This window comes from Somniosus microcephalus, chromosome 18 (assembly GCF_052327205.1).
Source record: "Somniosus microcephalus isolate GS21.2 chromosome 18, FLI_Smic_1.0, whole genome shotgun sequence".
Lineage (NCBI taxonomy): Eukaryota > Metazoa > Chordata > Chondrichthyes > Squaliformes > Somniosidae > Somniosus > Somniosus microcephalus.
In genome coordinates, this window is record NC_141004.1 from 29,600,315 (window position 1) to 29,623,975 (window position 23,661).

Here is a 23,661-nt window from a genome sequence, read left to right on the forward strand (position 1 = left end):
GGCAACACTCGGGACACCTCAATTGGGCTTAGGATCGCTGGGATAGCGAGAGAAAAAAAAACAGCCAGAGTTTCCATTGATCCTTATGGGAAAGTATACTTGTGGATGTTAAATGAAGACAAGATTGGACTTGGCTGTGATGCCATGCACAGTTTAAGCACTCTGCCAACACTTGCCGTCAAGGCTCTGGCCACCTTGCGTGGGGATACCTGTTGAACCACATCGCAGTACGAGTCAACCACTTTCAGGAAAGAAAGGGAGAAAATTAGGGAAAAATTATAAAAGGGTAAGGGAAGCATCAGCCTCGAGTGGAGGAGGGGGGGTGGGTGGCACACAGAATACTTGGGTTCACACTGTGCTTCTCTGTGCCATTATGGAAGGATATATGAGTAGGAACCAACCACTTCCCCACAGGGAGGGAGGGAATATTAGAGTGAGAATTATCTTTGGGCCTGTTTGGTGTGAACATTTAGTGGCTGGACTCATAGCACCACTCGTGGATGCAAGGCCACCCACTTCTTGGCCAAGAATGGTAGATAGGAGCAAGAGGAGGAAAATACCTGGAGAAAAGGTGCAGTCACAATCAAAAAAAGAGGTGAAGCATTTAACCAAGAATTTGTGGGTTTACTTCAAAAGGTATTGTTGAACACAGTGTACTTCAGACAGGGAATTCCTGTGCAAAAGCAAAATACTGCAGATACTGGAAATCTGAAATAAAAACAGAAAATGCTGGAAATACTCAGCAGGTCAGTCAGCATCTGTGGAGAGAGAGAAACAGAGTTAACGTTTCAGGTCAATGACCCTTCATTAGAACTGGAAAAAATTGGAGATGGGACAGGTTTTTAAGCAAGTGTAGGGACAGGAAAAGTGGGAGGGGAGGAAAGAACAAAATGGAAGGTCTGTGATAGGATGGAAGGCAGGAGAGATTAAATGACAAAAGGGATGATGGTGCAAGACAAAAGGAGATGGAAATGGGACGTTAACATGACTCTAGATGAAGTGTAAATGGCAGAATGATCGACAGCTGCCACGTGAGAGAGAAAAAAAGATGGGGGCAGAGGTTATGGTCTGAAATTGTTGAACTTGATGTTGAGTCCAGAAGGCTGTAATGTGCCTAATCGAAACATGAGGTGCTGTTCCTCGAGCTTATGTTGAGCTTCATTGGAACAGTGTAAGAGGCCAAGGATGGAGAGGTTAGAGTGGGAGTGGAGCGGAGAATTAAAGTGACAGGCGGCTGGAAGCTCGGGGTCACCCTTATGGACTGAACGGAGGTGTTCTTTCCTCCCCTCCCCCTTTCCCTGCCCCTACACTTGCTTAAAAACCTGTACCATCTCCAACTTTTTCCAGTTCTGACGAAGGGTCACTGACCTGAAACGTTAACTCTGTTTCTCTCTCCACAGATGCTGCCTGACCCGCTGAGTATTTCCAGCATTTTCTGTTTTTATATTAGGGAATTCCTGTGCTTGTTCTGTCTTCATATTTTATTTTATGAATATTTAATGCACTTTGCAACAGTTTTCCAGAAATAAGCTGATACAGACATGCATTATTTTAGAAGCTAAAACTTTCCCAGTCTTCAAGGAATCAAGAAAGCACAAACTGGATTTTACAAAATGAGGGTAAAAAGAATTCCTGTGCCCTTTTAATTATTGAGGCCACAATCCAACAAAAGGCAATTGTATCTCTTCGACATAACTAAACTTCCAGCTGAAGAAAATGAGCGTCTCAAACTAGTCGTAGACACCTCAATGACTTGGAAGCACCTTTAATATGCAATTTATTTTTATACTTTAAATATATACTTTTCTGCCATGCAGCCATATAATTTTATATTTATCTCTGTCACTAGATTGAAAAAAAATATTTTCCTCACCAATTTTATTTTTTAGTATAATAAACTATTAGCTTTGACACAATAAATGTAAAATGTTCCATGTGAAATATTCTGATTGACTATTATAATGAATAATGTGTACAAAGAAGCCAGCACATCTATTATTTCTTTATTAATCCTGCTCTCAGAGGAAATAGAAAATGCTAATCCCATTCTATTCACTGACATGATTTGGGGATGCTGCTGTCAAAGGCAAAGGGTTTAATTTTCTGTCAGTCCCCGTCAGCTTTTCGCTAATTTGAATTTGCTTCAAATCTCCTCTTCATTATCTGCCACCATTCAAAACATATAATGACTGACAACTCATCAGCTCCTTGTTTGACGTTAACCTTTTCGGTACCAATTCTCTTTTGCATTGCACCACGTGGCTATTACTCTCTATCTTGCGTATAGTTACAATGTTACGGTGGGGATGCAACAACTATTACATCTAGATGCACCACAAAGCCTGTGTGTGAAATGATGAACATGGGATAATGGTTTTTCACTCTTCATTGCATTACACAAAATTGCTTTACAGACAGTACGTGCTTAACAATGACAGTTGTCAACTGTATAAGATTGACACACTAGATTCTTTGGTGAATAACCCGCGTTCCTCAGGCTTAAAGTTGAACACAATTTTTCAAGGTTTCATAATGACTTGCTAAAATACAGTTCTTAAAACAAAGAAATTGCTCTACTACTGTCTCAGTGGGTAAGCTTACTGTACAGTCTGGTATTGAACTGTATGAGGTCAGATCTCTGCTCTGTGATAGTTGATTGATTTCAGTTAGAAAGGTGCCACACAATTGGTTCCAGCAGTACTCGCCTATTGAAAAACTGGTCAAGGGGGAGGAGGAGAGAGAACAGGAAAGATTCCCATGCTGCACTGTTAATAATATTGCAGTTCTGCATTGACCGATAGTAATCAACTTGGCATACATCTAGTACATGCATAAGAGAGGTTATGGCCTATGGCGGGGAGTGCAGGGAACAATCCCTGTGTTTGAATGGTGGGGCCCGGGGAGCACCTGATATTGGGCTCGGATCTCATTTCCACTGAGTTGATGAGCTGCGGACAGTAACAGGCAGCTCGCAGGCGAAGCGGCATTGAAAATCGGGCCTCTGCGAAGCCAGCAGTGACTCTCGGGTAAGTGATGAAGGGGGGCGGTGATCGGGACAGGTGGGGCTATTGGGTTGGGAAAGAAACGGTGGCGGGGGAGGAGCAGGAGGTAGCTGTTGCTGACGGAAAGGAAAAGATAGCTGGGGGGGGCGGGGGAGGTAATGTTGGGTGGGGTGAGGTAGCGGGAGCGATTGGGGGTGGGGATTGCGGTTGTGGCGATGGTTGGGGCAGTGTTGACCGGCAGCTGCCTGCGTTCTTTGAATGTAGGGTCTGGAGCACTCCTGCTCCTCCTGGCTCGAGCAAGTGGGGGGGGGGGGGGGGGGTGGGACCAAGAGCAGGGTGGGTGGGGAAACAGCTATAATTCATTAATACATTTGATTTTTCTTCCTCTACTTATGATTGATCATTAGGATCTGGAGGAAGATCTTCACAAAAAAAAAAAAAAATTCTATGGGGATCGGGGGGTATGGGGAGAAAGCAGGGACCGGGTACTGAATTTGGATGATCAGCCATGATCGCATTGAATGGCGGAGCAGGCTCGAGGGGCTGAATGGCCTACTCCTGCTCCTATCTTCTATGTTTCTATGGCTCCATATTCAGGTAAGATGTGGGCAGATCAGAGCCAAGCCTAACGTTGTCTCCAGGAGGTATTGCTGCAGTCACTCTCTTACGCAAGTTTCAACATTTCAGCATTCGCCTCACCTATAGCTGCTATAAATGAAGAACTTTAATGGTTAATTTTGGAGGCAAGACCATAAAAGTTGAAAAGCTATCAGCTGAATCAGTCGATTCTGCAGAATCTATTAAGTTTGCTTGAAAACTCGCTTAAGGATGAGGAGAGATCGAGTGCAGAACTTTCTGCTCGAATTTCCTCTCGTTGCTCAGTGGCATGGTTGCGGTGTCTGCATTACCTGATAGTGCACCAATGTGTTCAAGCGCTTCCAGTCATTTTCAATCTTTGTGGTGATGTCTTCATCTTGTAGAACAACTCGAGCCATTCGCCCCTGACGCCACTCTGCAGACATACACTACAGATTAGAACCTTGCCACCACCAGCTCTACCACAAAAACACCACAGTGAATTTTTTTTCCTAAATTCTGATTTAAATAAAATGCAATTCAAAAAATGGTTACAAAAAAAATCAAAACGAAATTCTGATTTATGTACTCAGTAATGAACTAGGACAAGTAAGCAATCTGAAGGTAGAAGAACATTTAAGGGCCAGTGAACATAATATGATGAGAATAAAGAATGAAAGAAATTAAGTCAATAATAAAGACTTTGGACTGGAAAACAGCAAAATTTAAAAAGGATACTATTCCAGATTACATTACAACAGTGACCACACTTCAAAAGTACTTCGCTGTAAAGCACTTGGGATGTTCTGAGGTTGCGAGAGGCTCTATATAAATGCAATTAATTTGACAGCGCCTCCAACCGTGCAGCACTCCCTCAAAACTGAAGTGTCAGCGTGAATCATGTGCTCAAGTCCTGGAGTCGGGCTTGAACCCAGAACCTTTTGGCGAGAGTACTACCACTGGGCCAAGTAGACACTGGAGAAGATCAGACTCAAAACATTCTGGTCAGGAGTTATTAGCCCAGTGTTGCTTGGATCAGAAAGGAAATTGGCGGGCTAAGGCGATTGGGGCCAACAAAAGAAACACTCTAAGGGGGAGGCACAGAACTAAAATAGGAGCAATGGCAAAATGGAGAAGAAAAGCAAAGAAGGAGATTGGGGGACTGAGGAAGAATATGAAAAAAGAGTGGCAATCAAAATAGATGCCACTCTGATGGTAGAGAATAAACAGATGTGCTGAATAAATATTTTATCTATATACTAAAAAAGAGTGAAGGAAGGACTGCAGGAGTGCCAGAGGAGGATGTGGAGGAATAAATGAGAGATACATTTATAAATAAAATAAATGCTATTGAAAGGGTTAATAGGACTTAAAACTAATAACTCAAGGCCTGGATGGTTGTTTAGAAAATAGAAGAGATAGTAACCCTAATTGACCGAGTGTGGCATCAAGGAGCCCTAGTAAAACTGAAGTCAATGGGAATCGGGGGGGAGAACTCTCCACTGGCTGGAGTCATACCTAGCACAAAGGAAGATGGTTGTGGTGGCTGGAGGTCAATCATCACAGCCCCAGGACATCACTGCAGGAGTTCCTCAGGGCAGTGTCCTAGGCCCAACCATCTTCAGCTACTTCATCAATTACCTTCCCTCCATCATAAGATCAGAAGTGGGGATGTTCGCTGATGACTGCACAGTGCTCAGTGCCATTCGCAACTCCTCAGATAATGAAGCAGTCCATGCCCACATGCAGCAAGACCTGGACAACATTCAGGCTTGGGCTGATAAGTGGCAGGCAACATTCGCGCCACAGAAGTGCCAGGCAATGACTATCTCCAACAAGCGAGCATCTCATTACTGCCCCTTGACATTCAATGGGATTACCATCACCGAATCCCCCACCATCAATATGCTGGGTGTCACCATTGACCAGAAACTTAACTGGACCAGCCACATAAATACTGTGGCAACAAGAGCAGGTCAGAGGCTGGGTATTCTACAGGGAGTGTCTCACCTCCTGACTCCCCAAAGCCTTTCCACCATCTACAAGGCACAAGTCAGGAGTGTGATGGAATACTCTCCACTTGCCTGGATGAGTGCAGCTTCAACAACACTCAAGAAGCTCGACACCATCCAAGACAAAGCAGCCCACTTGATTGGCACCCCATCCACCACCTTGAACATTCACTCCCTCCACCACCTGCGTACTGTTGCTGCAGTGTGTACCATCTACAAGAAGCACTGCAGCAACTTGCCAAGGCTTCTTTGGCACTACCTCCCAAACCGCGACCTCTACCACCTAGAAGGACAAGGGCAGCAGGCGCATGGGAACACCACCACCTCCAAGTTCCCCATAATCCTGACTTGGAAGTATATTGCTGTTCCTTCATCGTCACTGGGTCAAAATCCTGGAACTCCCTCCCTAACAGCACTGTGGGACTGCCTTCACCACTTGGACTGCAGCGGTTCAAGAAGGCGGCTCACCACCACCTTCTCAAGGGCAACTAGGGATGGGCAATAAATGCTGGCCTTGCCAGTGACGCCCACATCCCGTGAATGAATTTAAAAAAAAATTCTTTGGAAACAGGCATCATACCACGGGGGTAAAAGATAAGCCAGGTAACTATATATCAGTAGGAAAGCCACTAGAGGCTATAATTACATAGAATGTACAGCACAAAAACAGGCCATTCAGCCCACAGGTGTTTATGTTCCACATGAGCCTCCTCCCATCCTACTTCGTCTAACCCCATCAACATATCCTTCGATTCCTTTCTCCCTCATGTGTTTCTCTAGCTTCTGCTTAAATGCATAATAACGGCGAACATAAGTAAAATTTAGAAAGGTATGGGCTAATCTGGGACTGCCAAATGGATTTATAAAGGGCATGTCACGCTTGTCTAATTTAATCAAAGTCTTCAAAGAAATTACTGAGCAGATAGACAAAGGGGACGCAGTGGATGTGATATATTTGGACTCTCAAAAAGCATCTGATAAAGTACTGCATAAAGAGACTCGCGAAGAATAAAGCTCATAGTATTGTCACTGAGCCATAGTAAAGTGGTGGTGTGAATAAGGAGAAGGCTGAAGGATAGAAAATCAATGAATATTTCTTCAATTGGCAACGTGTTGCCAGTGGTGAACCCCAGGGATCTGTGCTCAGAACCCATGTATTATGGAGAGAATTTCAAAATTTGCTGATAGCAAATTAAAGGGTGTGGAAAACTATGAGGAAGCAATACAGGATGGCAGATCAGATTCGGAGAGTGGTCAGATATGTGACAACTACTGTTCAACAAAAATAAATACGAAGTGGTAACTTTTTAGAAAAAGCAGAGAGCATGGAAATATACCCTAAACAATAACATTCTCAATAGAATGACAGTACAGCGAGATTGAAGGGTGCAGAATCAAAGATCTTTAAAAACAGGATTTCTGACATATTATAAATAAGAGAGAAATTATGTATTTTGACATTGAGAGAGTAAATAGTGAAAATGATTTGTACTGTTTTGTGAATTGGTAACAAGGGCATAGATTTAGGATATGTACTAGAAGCAGAAAAGGAGGTTGGAATAACTTTTTCAAGCAAAACGTTATTAGAATATGGAATACCTTACCATAAGTGGCTATTAAAAGTGATTTTGAGCTAGATAAACAATGAAAATATTATAAAATATAAAAAGAGCAGGAAATAGCTTGGATCTAGCAGTGGCATAGGTATGATGGGTGAAATGGCCTCCTTCAGAACTTAAAATGATAAGATTCTATGAATTGCATACCCAGGTCCATATCAACTGCTCGTGGCCGCTGGGAATATGGTACATTTTTGTAGCTGGAGTCCAGGATTTTCTCTTTAACCTGGGTGATTGTATCACAGTTCAGCACCTTCACTGGAATCTCGGGACTGTTCTCATTCTCTGGATTCACGCAGTTCAGAATCTGTATATAAAAACACAAAATTATGTTTTACCATAAAAATCAGTTTAGTAACCCAAAAGAATTAATACATGTACGGCTCTAAGGACAGGCGTGTTACTGCGAACATCTGTGCAAAAGACTGTGCACTCACAAGGGGGGGCCACAGGCAACCCAGCTAGATTGGAAAGGGTAAACATGATATGGAGGAGGGAATTGCAAGTAATGGCCCTGGGATTTGCAGTAAAAATAACAGTGAGGCTATCAGCACTCACCGTTATTAAAAGTGTAAATCGAACAACAACTGCATGTGCGCAGTTAAACGCGAAAATCAGGAAGTTGCTGTCCGAGTTGCCCTGCTCCTCCAGAAGCTTCACTATACCGGTATCTCGCTGAGAGACTCAGCATTGAAACGCATGGAAGGGCGAAGTTGGGGTACTTATGTGGTAGATACCCACTAAACTCGGCAGAAAAAGTTAGAGCTTCTCCATTCTAGTGTAAGTAAATATTTAACAGAGTGATAAGTCTTAATTATTCCCAAACAACCTCTCTGGCACGGAAAATGAACAGTTACAAGTATGTAGTCTCATTCCTTCAGATTTTAAATATAGTCCAAGACTTCAAAAAATTTAATATCTTTTGTACTTTTTCTTTCTGTCTCTTATCTCGCTCTCTTAATCCCATCTTTCTTTCCCTCTCTACTTTGCTTTCTGTACATGATTTGGCATTGAATTAAATATTCTAACTTACACTTCCTGGTTTAGACTCTGCGTGCCTCAATCAGGATTCTCCAATCTGATTGGTTAAGGTGATGCACAGTTGCTTTCCCTGTTCACACTGGTCCCAGATCCCCTGTAGAGGACGGCGCACCAAAATGGATTTCTAATCGCAGCAAGTTCCAGTGCAAAAGCCCAGAGAAAGTCTGGGCAAGTGTAAGTGCAATGAACGGTTAGCGCTGCTCGTTCGACACGGACTGCAAAATCCAGGCCATGATTTCCATTAAAAATGATTCAGCAAAATATCTTTAGTCTAGTGTAACTGAACCTTTTGTTTCAAACATCAGTTTCCTAGTACACACATACAGTTTTGGTGCTCAACTGGAGCTCGACAGCTGAACTCACTAGGGTCTTGTATTCAGTTTGCTGTCGGATCAATTTATCCTCACTCAGGGAGTAACGTGCTTCGCCTGTGATTGCGTCAATTGGTCCCTTCTCCATCTGTTGTTTAATGGCGCAGTACAACATGAAGAGAGGCTCTCCTGCACACTCCTGAAAAATTGAACAGAACAATTTACTTTGGATTCATCTAGCACTACAAGGAGTTAGGCTCTGTAAATCGTCTACTACCAATATACAAGGTGATTCCAAACAGCAGAAATGGCAATAGGCTTCTTTGTCTCAGGGACACGTAAAGGATTTAATGGAACTTGATGGCGAAGTAGAGACACAACTTTGCCATAGATTGCTGCCTGGCACTGAAATGTCACAGACTTGGGCGTGACAAACTGGTCCGTTCTCATCTGACAAAGTAAGTCACCAGCACTATCAGAATATGATAGAAGAGGATCTCACTGCGTGGTAAGGAACCACTTGACATCTGCCATCTTGTGCTGCATTGTGTGTGTTTCCTTTCAGTTGAGATGGAATCAATGTCAAAAGGTGCCGAATGGAGGCAACAGCCCACAGAGAAAGGGAAAATTGATGAATAAGCTGGAGAAAAGCTCGATAATAGACATAAAAGGAGGAATATGACTTGTGCAAAAAGCTAAAAGGTGATAAGTCACTACAGTACTAACATGAACCTCACCTGTTGCGTGGTGTAAGTATTGTTTCTATATATTATTTGAGATAACTTGTGAATTGATGCATTGATTAATACTGTAAAGTAAATATAATTTTTTTGCAAAGAATTAACTGCAAACTTACTACACTAAAAAATCTTGGAACTAAAGAGATTCCATTCTGTACAGGTTCAAATTCATTAGTGGTTCCCAATAAGAGCAATAATTTTAAAGCATTCCCACAGGAAGTGCATTTTTTTTTGTTAGATTTTCTTACAATTATTGTTAAAATATTGCTATGACACAAACGCAGTGTTTAAACATCGGCAAGTTTCTATGGAGATCATCAGAACTCACCTTCAGGAATTTATGCAGGAGGAATGCAAACCAATTTGTCAACATTTTCTCAGCCACTGATTCAGTCCTGAGAATAGAGACACAAGGGGGACCGTCAGAGAATTTACAACATGATTGCAGTTACTGGTTCTCGGGTTAAATTGATAAATTCTAATAAACCCTCACTGAATGCAACATTTAAGAATTGTGATTATTTGACAGCACTGATATAACACCAAAAATTACAGGGAAAAAAATGAAAAAAAACTGATGATTATCCTCATCAGAAATCTCCAGAGGTCCATTAGTCTGTTTCTTACTATCCCGTCTGCATCAGGAAATGCCTCGCTCATTGTTCAGCTTCAAAAAAAATAATAAAATGCAATTTTTAACATCAGTTATATCTTTTTTTTAATAAAAACAAAAAATGAATGTGGTCTGACCAAAAGAAAATCACTAAAAATAAACAGAAACCTCCAAAAAGTAAACAACAGAATTCAGAGAAATATAATCACTGAAAAACAGGAAACTACTACAATCACTGAAAACCAGAATCGGCAGCAATTTGTGTGTTATATTCCGTGCTGTGCACAACTTCAAAGGGCAACACATTTGAAACGGGATAGTTCAATATATTGGAAATGTCTTCTTTGATCTAGTTCTATTGGACAGAAATGTCCAAACTACGACTGAAATCAAAATGTGAGAATACAGTAAATTAGTAATCGTGGCAATAGAGTAGGAGTGAGGTACATGGCTGGGGTAGTGAGGGTACACATTATACTCCATCTAATTTTAACCTGATCGAAGTTGAGTAGCTTGCAAACCATCATGATATCAACAGTTGGGTGGGAAGGGGGAGGGAACCAATTTAGCACCAGATACTCCTGTCAAGATCAGAGACAAAGGCTGTAGTAACATTGCATAGTGATATCCATTCCCACAGCAGTATTCTGCTAAAAGGCCTAGTGTGCTGGAAGCAAAGAAGAATTCAACGCTTCCATGTTGGCACTATTGAAGAACGAGGGGAATGGAGAAAATACAATTAACTGTCCAAGGGGGATATATACTTTTTTTTTTTTTTTTTTTAAGTGGTTTCAATGGAATTTGGTTTCTCCACTTTCTTTTTCTGTTAATTTTCTCCTCCCTCCCTCTCCTGGAAGCCATCAACTTCTTAAAGGGTACCAGTTACACTCCAGTGCTTCATTCAAGTAGTCATTCTTCACGTGTGAACCTAGAAAGTCTATCCAGACACAGGGGTCATTACAGCAGAGCCTCATCTTCTCTAACCTAATGTCCACCTGCCTACACTTCTAGCAAAGGTCCCTGAAATGTGACCAGGAATGGAAAACTTGGCTCATTTTCCCCTCCCTAACAAAGACATGCTTAGGCCAACTATCCTTCCCCTACTGCCATCTGAGATCAGCTGAATTAAGATTGGGGATTGAACCTGGGACCTCCATGGTCTGCATTGCTCAGCTACTCACTATCCATTGTGGGGCCCAATATGGGACGTCATCACTTTTTTCTACCTACAGTTTTGCGACAAACGTCTTAATGTATTTAGGTCAATGCAACACAATGGAACGCACACCAGTGGTGCGATCTGCTTCACATTTTAATGTCGTAAAATAAAAACAAACAATGCATATACCCAGCCCCAGTTCAATACACAACTCCCAATAAGAAAGCGGGGAGCTGAAATCCCATGGTTGTTAGCTGCTGAACTTGGTTTGGACAAATGCTTTTATTTCCTTCCTAGAGGAGCTAGTAGATGCATTATCAAGGGTGGTGATCATGAGTCTTGAAACCACATGATTCTATGTAGGTGGAAGTGGCGGGAATGTTGTGGCAGCAAGTGAGGTAACAATAAGAGAATTATTAATTGAAATAATTCCATGTATTAAATGGTATCGCAAATAACAATGACAATGGTTGCATTATACTTTTAGCTTTTCAAGCACTCAAAGAAAGTTTCAGTACCAGCTCCCACCCAAAGAAAACTGTCTTTATAGAATAGAGTGAATTAAAAAATGCTCAACGGTTCTGTAGATTATTCAATTTTATTGTCACAGATGTGAGACAGCTCAAAGCCCAGACAGAAGACATTCAGGCCTAGAAATTCGGTGGGCTGCGCCACCAGTTAGCACCTAAAGAGAGGGCACTCAGTGGCTTTAGCGCCACTGGCCACGCCTCCCGCGATATTTAGCTGGGGCGCTAATGGCGGCGTTAGCCTGTTGCGCTGCGCCGCCACCGATGACGTCATCGGTGCGCGCAGCGCTCCGCTACCGCCCCGATCTCAATATTCGGTAGCGCCCGCCTCTGTAGCGCCGTTCGCAAATCGCGCCCGGTTCACGGGGCCTACCTGTGGCGCAAATTAAGGTGGAGGTGCGGGGCGGCCGTTTTTTTTTGGCGGCCGCCTGCCAGCACCTCCGTCCCCGGCCTCCTGATCTCCCCCCGCGGCAGTGCCGGCTGTTTTCCGAGATCCCGGCACTTCCCCTCGGTGCCGGGCTCTTTTGCCGGCACTCGCGATCTCCGATCGCGCTGGTGCAGGCCCCTCCTCCTTAAGAATGGGAGGAAGGCCTGCAGTACCGCAGCGCGCCGTGCCGCAGCGTGTGGCGCTGCGGCACGTTGCGCTGCGATATTCAGTTTCAGCGCCCTAAGAGGGACGCGAAGTGCTTCGAGCCTCGCCCCGTGTCCCTCTTGGGGCGTTCAAGCTGAATTTCCGGCGGTCGCAACTGCTCCGATCGCTGCGCTAATTCCGGCGCCCAGGCGAGCTTGGCGCCCCGTTTGCGGCTCCACCGAATTTCTCCCCCTCAGTGTTCAGAGGATTAAATCTAAAAACTGCTTTGGACATGTTTTGCCAGTCTTCTGTTATAGTTTAATCCCATTCTCATTTATATACCTTTGTTGAAAATATTACACAAAAAAACCCCACAGGGTCTATGGTGGCATGTAATAGATGCGAGAAGTGATGAAATAGTATCGCAAGTGGTAGGGGCTGGTAATGGTGCCCCTTGACCTGAATATATACAAAATGTGTGGAGGAGCACAGATAATGATGCAGTGTTAAAATTGTCACCTCTGGTTATTAACATCTGCTAGGAATTCTGCAGACTGAAACTCCATTAAGATGTTAATCTATGAAAACATCATTCTATTTCTGTGTAGAAGGTGCTACTTCTTCCCTTTTTAGAATTTCAAATATGCAAATGACACATCCACAGGAAAAGACAGAATATGAGCAATATAAGGCTGTCACTTCATCACTTGACCTTATGGCAACGTAGTCTGCAGATGCAGGTGTAGAAAATTACACTATAATGTTTTAAATTTAACTGGGAGCTGAAACAGCCACTTATAATCAGGGAAAGCAAAATGCTGATTGGGAGAAAATTACAGTCCCTCCAAGTTGTCTCCTCAAATACATTATTTTATGGTTATTCTCCAATTAAAGAGAGTTAAACCGGTTGCAAATCATTTTAACCAACTCCTCTCTAAGGAATATTAGCAGTTAAGTCAAATGTACTTAAAAGACTTAATCATACTCTGTTGAGGATGTCTAGTTAATATATTTTTTTAAGCTTTTAACAGTCAAGATTGGCTTTTTCCATGTTTAACACTGAAAGGAGGAGGAGAAATTTTCAAACTTTCATTTGGTCACTGTGGAGTTTGTGGCCCTTTAATTAATTAGAGACACAGATACCACTTTCTTTGCCAAAAAAAAAACTCTGTGGATGGGTCTTAAAATGTTATACTTGTAAGAAACTCGTATCAGATTTGATGTTCTAATATTCTCTTTTCTGGAAAGTGCCAGTTTAGCTCATGCTAGTAAATCGCTTGTGCATCAGAAGAATGTGGGTTTCAAGCTGCAACCTAGAACTTGTGTGCATGCCCTAGGCTGACACTTTAGCATAGTACAGAAGGAGTGCTGCATTGTCAGAAGTGCAGTCTTACATACAAGATGTCAACCGAGTCCCTTTTTGCCTGCTCAGGTACAAGAAGCACCACACGAAGCAGATGATTTTGCAGATGTCCTAGCCACCGTCCGTCCCTTAATGAACATTACTAAAAACAGCTTAACTGGCTATCTATCTCAATGCGTTTGGGGGATCTTGCTGTGCGCCAATTGACTGTTGCGTTTGCGTACCGAAGAATAGCGAAGCATTTGGAACATCCTGAGGGTGTGATTTGGTACGATAGAAATGCAAGTTCTTTGTTTTTTTTCTTGCAGGTATCACATGCCAATAGGAAGAGGAGGATCTGGTCATGACTGTAGATTTTATTTTCACAAACACAATCAAGGTCACTCCATGATTGAACATAGTGCCGGAAGCTGTATTTCATAATTTCTGTTCTGAGTAGCTGCGATTTCTTGCCCAGAATGCCAGAATTACTTGTAAAATACAACCCAATGACATGACAGAAACTAGAAATCTTTATCATATTGCTGGTGGTACAATGCTAAGCTAGTGAAGATTTCACTTTAATTTCTCCTGTTTAAGTAAGGAAGCATTGTCTTCAATCTTTACCTAGTTACTTTACCTAATCTTTTAAAAAAAACATACTTATCTACTATGCTACACAGAAATGGACCAAGCAACTTAAGAACTTCAGCTATCTGTCCTGTCTTTCAATTTGTTCAGGCTATCCCAAATTTCCGAATATTATAAACACATATCTATTATTGCTTAGGTCAATATAACAAGTTCAGTATTTGCTACTCTTAGCATGCTCCAGAGCATCTCAACAACTTGTATTTATATAGCGCCTTTAACGCAGTAAAATGTCCCAAGGCGCTGCACAGGAGTATTATAAGACAAAAAAATTTGACACCGAGCCACATAAGGAGGAATTAGGGCAGGTGACCAAAAGCTTGGTCAAAGAGGTAGGTTTTAAGAAGCGTCTTAAGGAAAGAGAGGTAGCGAGGCGGAGAGGTTTAGGCAGCGAATTCCAGAGCTTAGGGCCTGGGCAGCAGGTGTCACGGTCATCAATGGGTGAGCGATTATAATCAGGGATGCTCAAGAGGGCAGAATTAGAGGAGTGCAAATATTCGGGGGGGGTGGCTGAAGGAGATTACCGGGATAGGATGGGGTGAGGCCATGGAGAGATTTGAAAAAAAGGATCTCTCTCATTAAAAAGATTAGTGTGCGTATGTTTGGGGGGTTGGGGGGGGGGGGGGGGGTGAAGGAAGGGCCAGGAGGGCAAAAAATACTTTGCTGAGCTAATTAAGATGGGAATAAAAAATGTTTTACCTTCTTGTAAGATACATAGAGAGGTAAGAAAACTAATTGCATTTGTTTCTCATGCTGGTTGGTAATCAGGAGAATCCAAATGAGGATGTTAAGTGCTGGCCAAGCACAGGATCACACCTGTGCTTCCTGGCTTAGATGCCTTCCCATTGGGTATTCAGGTTGGGAGAGAATGGTGTGATTTCATTTGGGGAAGTTTGAAATGCACACATGGAGGAGTAGCACTCTTAGAGGTCTGGGGGTAGGTCAACTGGCTGCCAGGGAGCAGTAGGCTGACAAGGATGGGAGAAAGGATTGAAAGAGCAGAGGGAAAAAAAGACTGCAAACCGTGGAAGAAATATAACACAAAATACACAGAATCCTTCAAGTCACAGCACTTCTCCAGTTGGGTAGGTAGGCGGGTGGGCGGGCTGGCCTGACCAGCACAGGCTTCGCTCTTCTAATACCTTAGTGTGATCAGCAAACAAGAGGCGCAAGTTGAGAAAGAGAAGTCAGGTGATAGGCCGTTTTTCCTTCCCTGCGATAGAATTGCTTAAACTTATTCATACAATCATAGAATCTTGAGCACAAAAGGAGGCCATTTGGCCCATCCTGTCTGTGCCAGCTCTTTGAAAGAGCTATTTAATCAGTCCCAATCCCTCACTCTTTCCTCATAGCCCTGCAAATGTTTCCTTTTTAAGCTTTTTCACGCAGCGAGTGGTTCGGATCTGGAATGCAATGCCTGAAAGGGTGGTGGAGGCAGACTCAATCACGGCTTTCAAAAGGGAGTTGGATAAGTACCTGAAGGAAAAAAATTCACAGGGCTAAGGAGAAAGGGCAGGGGAGTGGGACAAGCTGAAGCGCTCTTGCAGAGAGCCGGCACAGGCTCGATGGGCAGAATGGCCTCCTTCCTTGCTGTAACCATTCTATGGTTCTAAGTATATATCTAATTCTCTTTTACAAGTTATTGAAGGCAGACCGGGACTTAAGTGCGCCAGCTCCTGGTTAGGCACGAAATATCCAGCTATTTGAAATACTGGGCTGCTAAAATAATAGAGAGCTTAATAAGAAAAATGAACAAACAATGGGCAGTATAATGTTGAATTTGAAATAACACATGCAAGTCTTTCTGATAGGATACCATCTTTACTGTGAATATATTGGCTGTTATATTTTTATAGTATGGAGGCTTATGTTATGTTGAAAGAACAAGGAGATGTAAACCTAAAGTAGATTTATGCTAACATTACAGTATCTACAGCAGTTTCCTTTGCATCCTTCTGTTTTTATTTAACTGGAGTCAAAACTTATTAGTAGAACTAAACTGTTCATTGTTATTTTTGTCTACCCCTCATTTTTGGCATTTGAAAAAAAAAAAATGTCTCCCTCAGGCCACAGGCAATCTTTTCCAGATGCTTCAAAATATTTAAAAAGCCAATTCACACACAAATGTCACTGCGTCTGCAAGAGGCCATCTTCCTCAGTTATTTGGAATGCGATTTTCAGATGTTCTCGATTTAATCTCTGGATATGATTTCCTCCTTAACATCCCAACAGGGAACAATTGATACTTTCTTCTGACTATATTTAAGATCCCAGAAACCCAAATCCTAACTAACAGGAAACCTTCTTTTAAATAAAACACAAATAATCTTTAAAGCTTAATTTCAAATAAATGAGAACGGAATATATTTTAGTTGCAAAGAGGCCAACATGCTTCTGGAAAGGTAGTCTAGATAATATTTATTTTATCTAGAACAAAATGGGAGGAATTTATAGATGTGCCTGTTTAGCGTACAGTCTGAAGAAAAACTTCTGCTGTGCTGTTGTAATCGCTGAGCAAAACTGCATCTGTGGGTTCCAAAGGTGAATCTGATACTTGCTCTCTCTCCTGTTAACAATTCCCAACATTGCTGGTGGTTATCAGCTGTGCCTAATGCAGTAGCTCTTTATTAGACCACATCTGTGCCCAAGGATAGCCTGCAGCTTAACACTACTTCGAGGGAGGATTTCACGTGTAGTTACATTAGACTTGATCTGCAATGCTATATGCAGTTCTTCATTCTGACGCTTATTCTCAAAGTGAAGAATTTTGTGCATGTACAGTACATGAAAACCAGTACATTTTCAGGCAGTATGTTTCAGCTGGTCCATCAGTGGTGGGGGGTGGGTGGGGAAGGGGAAGTGAAATTAGTGGCTGGGACACTACCCCCATTGCTCATTTGACAGCCAACACATTCCCACTATTGATCGCTATCTGGCGACTCCTGCTGGAAAGTGCCTGTACATTGATATACGAGGACAGGGTCACATTTGTAAAATGTCCACTCGGGTCAGGGTAGTTGACACCTGAGAATCCCCATTTTAACTCGGGATGGGGGGGGGGGGGGGGAAAAGAGGGGGGGCATGCAGGGGCAGAGGCAGACGGTAACCGTCCAACTCTTCCTGGAGTGTGAAGCCTGGGAGATTTTAACTCCCGGGCCTCACTCGAATGCCTTGGCACTGACTCTAACTTGGGACGACGTCAACACCGGTGGGCGGGAGTGGAATTTAACAGATCAGGTCACCGTCAGGGACCGACGGAAACGGTCCCTGGAAAGGTAACTGAAATGGGATGGAAATATCTGTGGTCAGGACGCTGCCTGCCGCTGGCTTTTGCTGGCGGGTCTCAGACTGTGCAGCCTTTAGTTAAAATGGCATCCCTGTCCAGATGATGCCATTGGGACGCGATTTCGTCATTTTAAATTAAGCCCCAGCTCCTCATGGGCAGGCGGCCTTCCCATGCCTGATTTCAGGTAATTTAAAACGGTTGGGGGATTGCAGGAACATATTGGAAACATGTCACAACCACCCCCAGCACTAGCTTGAGGGAGGAAGGTTAAAATAACTCCTATGAAATTGTATGCCAGTATGAACTAATGTATCCAGAAAAAAAGTCAAAAGAAAATCAGAGACGATCAACACACTTTGCTCTCGTGCACTTCCTAACTGTTGCTTCACAAACAAAAATGGTCGGCAGCTTCAGGGAAGGCTGCTTTTCTGGTCTCTGGTTTGCAAAATGCTGCACATCTTGGGGTTCTCGTATTGATAAAGCACTTGAGCTTTGCTTTTTCCCCCTCTGCTATTATATGAACTGATCTTAGTATGTTATTACACCCTTGTAACAAACTCTAGCCGATATATAGGGTAACACATTAATCCTTGCAATCTGATTGAGCCCTTAAAGTCCTCATATAGGACTGTTCAAATGAATGGAAAAGGGCTATTTTATAAATGGGAAAATGTCACGTCTAACTTTCATCACAAACTTGGCAATTTCAACAGCCTGAATGGCAACAAAACTGTTGCTGTTCCTGCTTTGGAAGTCACCAGGATTGTGACAAATGGATTTCCTTTCCTGGGCAAAATATCCCTCTATAAAAAGGAAAAATAAAACAGCAGGGAAACCACAAAGTTTCCATTATTTTCAGATGAATAACAACCAATTTTTACCAAAACTTAAAATCCACTTCTAAATTATCAGGCACTTTGGCAGCAGCCAATAAGTTAAGGCTCCTTAAATATAAAACTGAAGACAAATTTGAATGTGTATCAAACAACAACAACAACTTGTATTTATATAGCGCCTTTAATGTAGTAAAACGTCCCAAGGCGCTGCACAGGAGTATTTTAAGACATAAAATTTGACACCGATCCACATAAGGATAAATTAGGGCAGGTGACCAAAAGCTTGGTCAAAGAGGTAGGTTTTAAGAAGCGTCTTAAAGGAGGAAAGAGAGGTAGCGAGGTGGACAGGTTTAGGCAGGGAATTCCAGAGCTTAGGGCCTAGGCAACAGAAGGCACGACCACCAAAGGTTGAGTGATTATAATCAGGGATGCTCAAGAGGGCAGAATTAGAGGAGCGCAGATATCTCAGGGGGGTTGTGGGGCTGGAGGAGATTACAGATATAGGGAGGGGCGAGGCCATGGAGGGATCTGAAAACAAGGATGAGAATTTTGAAATCGAGGCGCTGCTTAACTGGGAGCCAATATCGGTCAGCGAGCACAGGGGTGATGGGCGAATGGGACTTGGTACGAGTTAGGACACGGGCAGCCGAGTTTTGGATGACCTCAAGTTTACGTAGGGTGGAATGTGGGAGGCCAGCCAGGAGTGCGTTGGAATAGTCAGCACAACTGAAATGTATTGGGCACTAAGTAGCAGAATTCTGACAATATATAGAAACTAAAGCTTCACTTTTGTGGTTCATGACATCACTTGTGCTCTTTGATCTCACTGTAGCTCTGTAACACTTTAATCATTGTTTCCTATTCTATATTTGCCTTGTGGTAAACAACACAATAGCTTCCCTAAAATTAGACTCACCACAATGAGAGGAATGACAAAAAGAACTTTCAATCACAAACATATTTTTCTAAGACATGACTTGAGTCATACAGTTTAAAAAAAACCCAACCCGTTTCCCATCTGTTCTAAACTTATTACATTTTGAAAACCTTAACTTCAAGCAATACAGGGAACAAAGTATGAAAAAACATAATGTGCATCTACTTTATATTTGAAGAAAACCATTCTTAAATTTGTCTCAGCTCTGGAATATCCCACATTGAATAAAAATAAATCCACCCAAGTAAACAGACAACAGGAAAAAAAGTGGATTCAGCATCTGTCTTCCATCAGCATCTGGCATGTGTGTGTTCCCACAAAGCAGAGGCCATGTGCACTGCCCTGTTGTGCTTCAGAAATTAGATTGTGGTTCAGGCTCACAGTGTACCTCCGCCCCCACCAAAGGGCGCAGACAAGTTAAGTGACACAAGCTCAGCTGAATCACGGCAATCTGTGCAGACAAACGTTAGTCCACTGCAACAGAAAGTCTCCCCGCTGATCGGCGTCTGCAAGAACAAGTGGGGCTCAAATCAAAACATACAGGTGCATGCGACAGACCAACTGAAACCGCACTGATTCCAAATTAAAACTGATCGCTTTACTATCTTCGATGACTGAAACTGCTCCACAGTTGGCCCCAATTAAAGGGAATACTCCAAGCTGCTCAATGAGAAATTAGGCTTGACTTGATGACACGCAGTAAAATATGGGATTACTGCTAGGGGCTGTGCTAATTGGAATAGGCAGAAACGTGATCTCAAACTGTTGCCCTGCTGTTGCATGGCCAATTTGAGCATGATTACTTTGGCAAGATAAAACAAATGATGGCAATTATTGCATCTAGTTCGGTGAGCTGAAAAACATTTTTTATTTGAGATAGAGTATTTTTATTTTTTTAAATCTAGGCTCTCGCAACAGCTCAGCGGTAAATGCATTGCCTGGCATGTCATTGGCTAGGAAGGGTCCAGGTTCAATCCCAGCTATAGTAGCCATGCAGGAATTGGATCGGCATAACTGGGTTTGGGAGGGAAGAGAGAATCCTAGCCGCTCTTCTCCAATTGCTGTGCAGTGGAAAATATGCAGATGCATTGATGAGAATCTGGTGTGGCTGCAAGGATCTATCAACTTACTGCCTAGGCTCAAACACGGAGAGAGGACACTTGGGCAAGGTGCTGGAAGAGGAGAGGAATTTGGGAAAGGAATATCCAAGGAAATTGGCTGATTTGCTATTATTGGAAAGTATTTTATTCTTCATCTTATAAAAAGAATCTGCAGTATTCCCTCCAGCCTGTGTAAACAGACAAGTTGGAATTTAATGTTGTAGCAACCCAGCAACAAATACTGTTGGTATATTAAATACTGGTGGTAATATCCTAAATTGCTGCCTACAAGTGTTCTCAGGCGGCATACTAATTCCTGCTTTATTTGTCTGGATCACTGCTGTTCCCTTGGTAAACACAGAAAAATATCTGACAGGATTCAAACTGTTTTCACTTTAAATCAGTGAGTTATACGTCAATCTGTAGAGCAAATGGGGCTTAGAGAGTCTCTATCGTATGTGGAACTGATGGCAACTTATTCTTCTTTGGATCAATCTGGAATTGAGTTGATCGCTATAGATAATAAAATGTATTTGATGTACATCAGCTGTGAATTAACTCTAGCAGTGTAGCTCATTAAATTATCCTTTTGGGGGAGGGAGTTTTTTTTAAGCACTGTTACTGAACCAATGGATGGAGTGCTCAATCCTGGGTGAGAGCTGACATTAAGACCTATCCAGCCCCACTGACAGCAATCAAAGTAATTTCTTGGTCCAGACCCTCCACTCCTGGCTGCGGAACTATGCTCGTCAGTGCAGGGAATTGGCGTTGAAAAAAAAATCCACAAATCATGAATAAATTGCAAGTTTTGACAATGAGACATTAAACAAAGGCCCCAGCTGCCCTCTCAGGTGAACATAAAACATAAGACGTAGGAGCAGGAGTAGGTCATTCGGCCCCTCGAGCCTGCTCCGCCATTCAATAAGATCATGGCGGATCTGATCTTGGCCAAAGATCCCATGGCACTATTCGAAGAAGAGCAGGGGAGTTCTCCCAGGATCCCGGCCAACAATGGAAACCATGCTCAGAGGTAAAACTTGCTTCCAAAAGCCTTTGCATTACTGGTTAGTTGTCACCCTGTCACAGCTTGTGTCCGTAACCTGCCAACCACTCCTCTCCCATCTCACTACACAGCTTTAACTCTCAGTAGTCATTTTATGCAACTTGCAATGCAACATTGTCAAATGCTATCCTGAGCCAAAGGATACCAGTATACCCAATATTCACTCATTATACAGAACTCCTGGTCTAAGTCTATTGCTTGAATACATTTCCTGATTCAAAGCCTAAAGGAGACTCTAGTTCAATGCTGTTCAATTCCAGGAAAAAATATTTATGAGGAGAATCTGATCGCATCAGACTCATTTTTAGTCAGCCCGTCAGAAACTGAATTTCCATTGCAGCTCTCTCAATCAATCGATGATTTCTTTCATACAACTTCTGGCAAGATGATTTCCTGAAAATGTCTGGTGCCAGCTATTATATAGTAAAATTAGTGAATAGTAAAGAACTACAGAAAATGTCTTCATTTACAGTATTTCTCATATTAATCTGAAATGTGCTACTTTAACTTTTTTTCCTTTACTCCAAATAGATAAATAAAAAGAGTGGAGGTGATTAATGTGCATTATAAGTTTTTCCAACAGCCACTTGTTAGCCTCCATGGGCTGAATTTTCCATGGTGGTAGATGGCGCGATCAGTGGCGGGAAAGTTGTTTCTTTTGACAGTGGGTCAGGAACCCGCTGTCAACTCGCTCCCACGTGCCCTTCCCACAGGCGCATCGGTCAGCGTGGAGCCGACCCAACCTGCAGCAGCGGGGACCCAATTGAAATCATTATGAGGTACTTTACCAGGCACTTAACAGCCTTTCCCCCGCATCTTTTTAAATTTCCCTGCATGGCCACGGGATTCTCACAGCTCGGGAACCACATCTGTCAACCTGAGGCATGAGTTCCGCGGCCATTGCCCCAGCTGATGACTCGACAACATGAAAAACAAACCACAAAAAAAACATGTTGATTACATCAGCTAACAGATTGTTGGAGATTCTGTTCTACTTGAAAAGCTACTGGTAAATGTTAATTTTTCACTGGCCATTCTCGGTTGTTGCCTTCCAACTGAACAGTAATTGCAGTGAATTGATCTGCACTATAAAAGATGACATATACATTTAAATAAATTTTGGTGTTGTTTCTGGTCAGGGTTTTCTCACAGTATACTGTGATTGTCCAGTTACACATTAAATCAGGTCATCAATCGTAACAATTTCATTCTCATCACTCATTCCACTGGTTCAATTTGCTTTCAGTCCCTGAATATGACTAATTTAATTTTTCAGTCTGAGACTTCAGGGTGAATTTCTGCAGAGGTTCTCTCACTTGTCCATTGTTAACTTCAACGGAAGAGCTGCAGAAATCCAAGAAACACATTGGCCCCGATTTTCTGCCAGCTGTTGGGCGGCTTTTCAGGCGGCCGGGGGCCGAAAATCACCCCAAAAGCGGGTCGCGATCCCCCCCGCCTGATTCCCCACCCCGTCCGACTTTCGGACCGTCGTTTCTCCGTGACCCGCTTCAGTCCCGCCCGCCGCTGGCGGGACTGGCCGTCGGAACGCTAATGAGCAATTACCACCTTGTTTAAGTCGGTTTTCAGGGGCCGTTGCGATTTTGGGGCTTTCCCCACATCAAACACGCCTGCAGGGAACCCCGCTGATGAAACCTGGCGTGAAGCTTGCCGGCTTGCTTGTTGTCAGCTGCAGGTCATTCAGAGAAGCTGCGATTTAAAGGGACAGCACTTGTATGTTGAAGGACCTTGTTGCTGCAGGCTTGGGGCTACTTCTTCAAGGCTTAGGCACAGCTGTGGAAGGTTGGAGCCTCGCACACTTCTCCAATGCGATCTCCTGGAAAGCTCCTCTTGCCACCCTCACTCAGCGCTTCCTCAGCGGAGGCATCTACGAGAAGCATGGGATGCCTTTTTTTCCTTCCCTTCTTGCCATTAGAGGATCTCCAGCAGCAGAGGCGGCAGCAGCAGAACCAGGAGCACCAGGCTGCTGCTCACTCACTCACCTGAAGCTGCACAGGCCAGAAGGGGCCAGTGCTTGGAAGTGGCTTGAGAGCACCTTGCTGCACTTTAGGGGGCCATGGGGACCCGTTTCTGCACTGGCAGTCCCACTCAGAAGGACTTCCATGAAGATTTGGTTTCTCTGTTCAATAGATGGCCAACGCTCCTCAAGAGATGTCATTCTCTTATGAGCACTCACCATGTTTTCCGTACCCTGGCGAGTTATCTCCTCCATGGAGGTTGCCAACCTTTCCATGTTGATGCGAATGGAGGAGTTATT

General features: G+C 43.1%; 1 protein-coding gene across 2 annotated transcripts in view; it reads right to left on the bottom strand.

The window, feature by feature from the left end:
• Positions 1-23,661, bottom strand: part of plxna2 (plexin A2) — a 566,368-nt gene that overhangs the window by 41,457 nt on the left and 501,250 nt on the right. For both annotated transcript variants that reach the window (XM_086011309.1, XM_086011311.1), the window contains exons 24-27: positions 9,630-9,696; positions 8,614-8,760; positions 7,357-7,516; positions 3,911-4,014 (exon numbers count right to left, since the gene is read on the bottom strand). In XM_086011309.1, the coding sequence (XP_085867435.1) occupies positions 3,911-4,014; positions 7,357-7,516; positions 8,614-8,760; positions 9,630-9,696 (478 nt within the window). The remainder of the gene's footprint in view (positions 1-3,910; positions 4,015-7,356; positions 7,517-8,613; positions 8,761-9,629; positions 9,697-23,661) is intronic.